The 6,948-nt window shown below is 58.2% G+C and overlaps 1 protein-coding gene across 1 annotated transcript in view; it reads right to left on the bottom strand.

The window, feature by feature from the left end:
- DNMT1 (DNA (cytosine-5-)-methyltransferase 1) overlaps window positions 1–6,939 on the bottom strand; it is a gene marked incomplete at its 3' end in the record, with an annotated part of 7,299 nt that extends 360 nt beyond the window's left edge. The window contains exons 1-21 of the mRNA XM_010013545.1: window positions 6,846–6,939; window positions 6,545–6,617; window positions 6,248–6,338; window positions 6,130–6,170; window positions 5,993–6,044; window positions 5,834–5,917; window positions 5,637–5,746; window positions 5,425–5,543; window positions 5,168–5,260; window positions 4,335–4,486; window positions 4,049–4,236; window positions 3,265–3,454; window positions 3,027–3,124; window positions 2,767–2,914; window positions 2,568–2,683; window positions 2,232–2,433; window positions 2,022–2,155; window positions 1,756–1,929; window positions 1,057–1,278; window positions 791–971; window positions 407–538 (exon numbers count right to left, since the gene is read on the bottom strand). Of these exons, the coding sequence (XP_010011847.1) occupies window positions 407–538; window positions 791–971; window positions 1,057–1,278; window positions 1,756–1,929; window positions 2,022–2,155; window positions 2,232–2,433; window positions 2,568–2,683; window positions 2,767–2,914; window positions 3,027–3,124; window positions 3,265–3,454; window positions 4,049–4,236; window positions 4,335–4,486; window positions 5,168–5,260; window positions 5,425–5,543; window positions 5,637–5,746; window positions 5,834–5,917; window positions 5,993–6,044; window positions 6,130–6,170; window positions 6,248–6,338; window positions 6,545–6,617; window positions 6,846–6,939 (2,694 nt within the window). The remainder of the gene's footprint in view (window positions 1–406; window positions 539–790; window positions 972–1,056; window positions 1,279–1,755; window positions 1,930–2,021; window positions 2,156–2,231; window positions 2,434–2,567; window positions 2,684–2,766; window positions 2,915–3,026; window positions 3,125–3,264; window positions 3,455–4,048; window positions 4,237–4,334; window positions 4,487–5,167; window positions 5,261–5,424; window positions 5,544–5,636; window positions 5,747–5,833; window positions 5,918–5,992; window positions 6,045–6,129; window positions 6,171–6,247; window positions 6,339–6,544; window positions 6,618–6,845) is intronic.
- Between the last annotated feature and the right edge of the window lie 9 nt (window positions 6,940–6,948).

Consider the following 6,948-nt stretch of genomic DNA (forward strand, 5'->3'; position numbering starts at 1 on the left):
CAGTGAGGTGCTGGAGAGGGGCCAGAGAAGGAGCTGGTGCAGGGCCTGGAGCACAAGCGTGATGGGGAACGGCTGAGGGACCTGGGGGTTTAGTCTGGGCAACGGTTGGACTTGATCTTGAAGGTCTTTTCCAACCTAGTTGAGCTCATGATTCCAAGATGACCCAACAGAGCAGCTCCCCATGTTGGGAGCAGGTTCAAAGCCCTCACCCTACGGAGCAGAGGGCTGGGCAAGGAAAGGCTTTGGGATGTCAGAGGGACCACGTTCAACGGTGAAGATTTAGGTGCCCTCAACAGAGCTGCAAGACCCCAGCGCTGCATCTGCGGCCACGTCGCCGCATCCTGCCCCAGCGAGCAGAGCACAGAAGCATTTGGAAGGGTCTTATCTCTGCCCAGCAGCCAGGAACCGGTTCACCCAGCCCAGCCCAGCCCCCTCCAGCAGACTCACCTTTCCCTTTCCCCTTCCCCTTCCCTTTATTGCCGGAGTTCCGAGCGTGGTTGGGAGGATCCTCAAAGCTCTTGGTTTTGGCGTTGTAAGCCTGGGGAAGAGAAGGCCTTTGGGACACTCGGACACAAAGAGCCTTGTCCAGCCTTTCCCAGGCATTGCCAACACCCCGTGGGAGCTGCAGAACCACGCTGGGGCCTGCGGAGGGGCTGTTCCATCACCTCAAAGAGCAGGGATTCAGCCCCTCAGCTCCATAGGGATCAACTGCTCAGCTTAAAGCTTCCCTTGGATCCAAGCCATGGATCCCAGGAGGTGGCAGCTCCTCAGGGCCTCACCTCTAAGAAGCAGAAAAAAAAAGCCCACCGGCGGAGTAGTCCTGGATGCTCTCGGTCAGGTCCTCCCCGTACACCACCGTGCACCGGCCCTGCACCGCACGGAAGTCGACCGTGGTCTCCTCATCGCTCCAGTACAAGAGGTTGATGTCCGCGTGGTAACTGCCCTTCATGGACTTGTGCGTGTTCTCAGGTCTGCAGGAGGGGAAAACCCACCTGGATCAATGGATTTGGGGCCGGATCCAGCCCTCGGCCTCCTCCCATTATGGCACCTTCTCACCTGTAGAACTTGCAGATGAGCAGCTTGATGTCGGCCTCGTTGGGTTTCCCGTTGCTCCGCAGGTGGCAGAAGATCTCCTTGATGCGGCCCACGCGGAACGGGTCCGGAGCATCCAGGTTGCTGCCCTTGATGTACTCCGAGTACTTGCGGTAGTGCTCTGGGTGCAGCTCCTCGTCCACCGCCTCCTTCTTGGGGCGCTTGGCCGGGCTGGCGGGTTTCATGCTGGGACAAGGGGATGGGAGGAGGTTGGGGGGTCCCTTTGCCCCCCTAAAAACCCCTCTAACACACAGCAACACAATCGGGATCATCTCATCCCAACAGGAGGTGAAACTGGGCTTAGAAGCACCTTCATTTCTTAAGCTCAGCTTCTGGAAATGAGGGTGATGGATGCTCCATTCATCACCCACAGACTATGTCCTCTACCATCAAATCACAGAACCAGCCACGTTGGAAAAGAGCTTTAAGACCATCAAGTCCAACCTTTACCCCAGCACTGCCAAGGCCACCACTAAACCGTGTCACATCCACACGGTTTGGGAACACTTCCATGGATGGTGACTCCACCACTGCCCTGGGCAGCCCGTTCCAATCCTGACCACCCTTTGGGGAAGGACTTGTTCCTAATACCCCATGTAAAAGGCCACCAAAACGACCAAATTGCATCCTGAGAAGCACTTACAGCCCCCTGCATGCACCAACCTGAAGGAGAAGGCTTCTGGCAGGAGGTAGACACCATCTCCCACCCGGTACTGCACCCCATTCTTGGTGGCCACAGCATAGAACATCTTCCCATCACCTTCCTCCAGCGGCTCGGCCACTTTGGGTATCTCCTTGTGCCTCACCTCATCCAGGCGTGTGCAGCTCATGCAGAACCTGCAGGAAGAGGGACCACGGTGACGGGCACCCAAGAGGCTCCTGCTGCCTTGGTTTGGGCAGAGCAACCTCCCAGCCCTGCTCACACTCACTTGTACTTGTTGTCCTCTGTGGGCTGGGTTTTCGGTGGCGACTCGAAGCGAGCGTACTCCTGGTCGTACCACATCTGATAGAAGTAAGTTCTCCCATCGTCTTCCACCATCTTGATCTCCATGTCCAGCCCACCCTGCTAGGAGAGAGGGGGCCACGGTGATGGGTGCCGCTGCCCGCGCCGCGCTGGCCTCGCCAGGGCTCTCACCCACCTCCATGGACCAGTTCTCCGAGGGTGCCTTGTAGATGACGTTGACTTTGCCATGGATGTAGGAGAGCTGCATGTCCTCGCACTCGTCCACCAAGAAGAGCTCCAGGGGATCAGAGGTGGCCCCCAGGACAGTGTCGGAGCCAGGGCAGAACCAGTGTGCGTGGAACATCTGGCCGCTGCTGTCCTCCCACATGGCTGTCACCCTGAGGAGCAAAAAGCCAAGGTCATGGGGCACCAAAGCTGCTCCAGGGTCCTCCAACAGCAGTGATCCGAGTTCTCCAATGCGGAACATGGGCCCAGGCAGCAGGAGCAGAGATTCAGCCCCTCCAGCACCAACCTGGCGAGGTAGAGGGGCTTGGTGGGATCATCAGGGCTGACAGAGACACAGTCTCCCACCTCCAGGGTCTCCAAGTCAATGCAGACCCTCTGGTAATAGTCCTTCTTCCCATCGCTCTGCAGAAGGAGGGGGACAACGGTGTCAAGCCCCGCTACGAGGCACCCCAAGCACCAACCCTGCACTGGGAGGGGAGCCTCACCTTGATGGGCTCCCCCACCCAGGAGATGCGGCTCTTGTTCTGCTTCTTCTTCCTGCCCTGCAGCATCTTCTTGGGCGACGGCATCTCAGGGATGTTATCATCCACCTCCTCGTCCTCATCGGCTTCCCGCACGGCCAGGTTGGGACATCTATGGACACAGGGAGCATCGCTGCAGCAGGGAACCGGCGCGGGGCCCACGGCCCCTCTCTCTGGAGGTAGGAGGACCCGGAGAGGTGGCCCCACGCCTGGGGGACACCAACCTCCTCTGCAGACAGGCCTGTTTACTGCGGCCGCTGCCCCCAAACTTCACCATGTTCTGGCACGCTTTGCACTTCCCACACTCGGGCTGCTGGCAGACCTGGAGCAGGGCGAGGGACAAGCTGAGCACGGACAGGGCAAGGGCAGCTTTGGAAACAGGTCCCCTGCCTTAAGGAAGCGACCCCAGATGGAGATCCTCATGTAGGTAGACAGGGACCAGGTCACTGCCCTCCCTGGTACCTCGCAGACCCCGCAGCGCCGGCGCTTCATGGCGTTCTCCTTGTCGTCTTCTTTCTCATCCTTCTCGATCTGCTCCGAGAAGAAGGTGTCGAAGATGAGGTACACCAGCCTGGTGGTGGTGGCTTTGGTGGGCCCTTTATCCTTGTCTATCTTGGTGGGGTGGCGGATGGCCTGGCGCCGCACAGCTCGCCTGCAACCAAGGGGACAGCAGTGAGAGGGGGGCACCCGACAGCACGGCACCCACAGAGGGCCCCCAGGGAGCAGAGCTCTCCCCAGAGCACCCAACAGGTTGAGGATCACGACCCTTAAGAGGCCCCCCATGGGTGGTGATGATGCTACGAGCAGGACAAAGAGCAAAGCCAGGCTCTGGAGACTCAACCCAGTGTCCTTTCTCCATCAGGACAGGAGTTTTCCCAGTCTGGGGGGGATTTCTGCTCCAGTCTCCCAGCTCTGAGCCCAAATCCTCAGGTCCCCTCATAAAGGGTTTTCCATAAGGATTCCCTATGCAAAAGCCCTGCCAAGCTCCTCCTGGACCACTGCAAAGCCAAGAAGGAAGAAGCTCTTCCCTGTGAGGGTGCTGGGACACTGGCACAGGGTGCCCAGAGAAGTGGTGAATGCTCCATCCCTGGCAGTGTTCAAGGCCAGGCTGGGTGACACGGTCTGGTGTGAGGTGTCCCTGCCCATGGCACGGGGTTGGAACTGGGTGATCTTCAGGTCCTTTCCAACCCACCCCATTCCATGGTTCTCGGATACCCCCAAAAGAGGAGCAGGGATCTGGGCTCACCTCTTCCCCAGGGTGACTCCAGCCAACTTGATGAGGTCCCTCATGCAGGGGGTGATGAGGACGGGGGGTTCGTCGCTGTCCCCAGCTTCATCGTAGCTTTCCACTTGCTCCACCACGAACTGGGCATGGCGCAGGAGCGAGTCCTCTGTGAAGCGGTTGAAGTTGAGCCCCGCGGGGGGGACCGTGGTCTGCGAGGACGGGGGGGTGGTTAAAGGACAGGGCACAGCAAAGGGAACCCCCCCAAAAACACCCCCCCACGAGCTGGTGCCACCAGCAGGTTCCTCACCTCGATCTTGTTGAGCAGGTCCTCGTAGCTGACGTCGCGGTTGTTCTGCAGGAACTCCACCACGATCTTGCTCATGTAGATCTTCTCTTGCATGAGGGCGAAGATGGGCGCGTACTCCTCGCTGGGCTCCATCAGGATGTAATCCGCGAAGGCTGCGGCACACGCATCCCACAGTTCAGGGGGATTTAGGGATGAAGGAGGACTTCCCGAGGAGGGGAAGAGCAAGCACCAAGAGCTGCGTGTGCAGCTCCACCAGGAGCCCTGGTCACTCGACTGTCACCACTAAAGCAATGGGGGAGTGAGGTGGGACGCTCCATCTATCTCATGAGACACCAAAGCCAACCCAGGGATTGCTTTCCTGTCACTACAAATTCCAGCTCTTGAAGCTCAGGAGATGCCACCAGGTTACTGGAAGGGTTCCTTGCGCAAATGGTGAAAAGGAAAAGCTTTTAATGCCCCCCAAATAGCAGCTTCTTGCCCCAGTTTGCCTACAGAGAGCGTGACCAAGACAGCAAAGACACAGAGCCAAGGGCTGGGTGTCCCTCCGAGACCTTCCTCAACATAAACCTGACCCAAAAGCCTGGGGCATGGAGTAAAAGAGCCACAAAGCCCTCAAACACGGGGGGAGAAGCTCCAGAGCAAGGAGAAAACTCCATCCAAGCCTCACAGCCAGAGCTCAATAAAGCTTCTGCGTGGTCCTGCACCTCACCACGTCCTTGCTGGTGCAAGTTCTTAGTGATGGCAAAGCCCATGGAACCAAATGAAGTTCCTTCAGGAGCGGGATACATGGTAGAGATGGAAATCCCAAGCCAGGGGCATCAGCGCTCACCCACCTGTGGTGAAGCCGATCAAAGCCTTCTCCCCTCCATCGAAGCCCGTGATCCACCAGGCGTTTATGGGACCCAACTTCTTGGCTCTCACCCCACCTAGAAGCAGGAAAACACACGTTTCCCTCTCCAATAACCCCCAAAACCAACCTCAAGCAGATGATGAAGCACCCCAAGGGTCCCATTCACGTTGCCCGAGACATTCGAGATGACAAACCCTCCTCCCTGCAGCCCTCCCTGAGGGTCTTCTGTGTCCAACTCACCATCCAGACAAGGGTTGTCGTCATAGATGGGCTTCACAGCCCCACTGAAGTACAACTCGATGTTCCTCTCGATCAGGCCAGTGTCAAAGGGGCACAAGTGGCCTCTCTTGTCATAGACGCTGGTGAGGGACAGAGGTGGCCGCTCAATGCGTTGTCCCATTGGATTTGTGACTTCGAGGGCTTGGGATAACCCAGTTCCCACCGGATCTCACCTGAAGGAGGTGACCTTGTGCTGCGGCAGGTCCTCATAGCTCTCAAAGCCATCCTCATTGGCATCAAAGAGGGACAAGCGCTCGTCCGTCAGCATCTCGGGCTCCTCCAGCTGAACCAGGGCGAGAGCAGGACGTCAACGCTCCCGTGAGCACCACGGCTCTGCCCGCGCCCGCGGAAGGAACCTGGAATCCCTTACGGCATCATCGGGATCCCCTTGGAAGAACTTGAGGTCGGGATCGTCCAGGTACTGCCGGCAGTCGATGCACTTGGGAGGGGTGGTCTGGAAGAGGTTGGGAAGAGTCAGGAAGAGTCCAAGTACCCAACACAACGCAGGGATGGAGGAGAAGGAACTCACTTTAACGGGTGGTGGGGTTTTAATCAGAGTCAGTTCATCTTTCACCTCCAACCTGGGGGTAAAAGGGGGAAATACAAAGGGATGAAGAGCTGGAGCGGTGTCAAAGAGGCACCAAAAGGTATTTCCTTCCTCCTCACCCTTCTTTGGTCTCGATTCTAATCCTCTTCTCATCTTGTTCCTGGAGGGAGAAGCAAAGAGGAGTCAAGAGGAGACCAAAGAGGCTCAACGCGGCCCATCAAAGCCCTCAGCACCCACCTTCTCCTCCAGCTCCTCTTCCTCCTTCTCCACGTTTATCACTTCCTGCTTCACCTCCCCATTGACCTCCTCTGATTTCCGCTTGGTGGACCTGGAGGTTTGGAAGGCAACGGATCAACCCAACAGCAGGAGAGGCTGGGATGGGATGAGCACCAACACCCCCCCAAGGCTGGTCTTATGGAGTCTGGGATCAAATCCATCAGCTCCAGAGAGAGGCAGAGAGAGGAAGAGGAGGATGAAGGCTCCTGGGGAATGTGGTAAAGGAGACGGAGCCCCCAACCCTGCTGCTGTACTGACCCTTTGGAGAACATGCTCAGGAGGGTCGGCTGCCGGCCGGAGCTCCGAGTGACCCGGGAACTGGCGGGAGACTCTGTTGGTAATACAATAAGGGATCGTGTCAGCAACGGGGACCTGCTGCCCTTCCCTTCCCTTCGCACCCCTCTTCCTGCATCCCACCACCCCGGAGCAAGGCAAGGAGCTCCCAAACCCTTCCAGAGGTGCTCTCAATCCCTCTGGGAACCACCGCGCTCCCGCTCGGCATTTACTAGCGATAAATGGCGGCGTTGGGAATAGCTGGAAAACCAAAGGGCGCCGTTACTTTTGCTCTCCCCGTTGGAGCGGCTCCTCCGGGCCTTGCGCACCCGCGGCGTGAAAGAGGAGGACGAGGAGGCAGCGGCTTCCTCCAGCTCCATGGCGCTGTC

Source organism: Nestor notabilis, unplaced genomic scaffold (genome assembly GCF_000696875.1).
Source record: "Nestor notabilis isolate BGI_N333 unplaced genomic scaffold, ASM69687v1 scaffold29544, whole genome shotgun sequence".
Lineage (NCBI taxonomy): Eukaryota > Metazoa > Chordata > Aves > Psittaciformes > Psittacidae > Nestor > Nestor notabilis.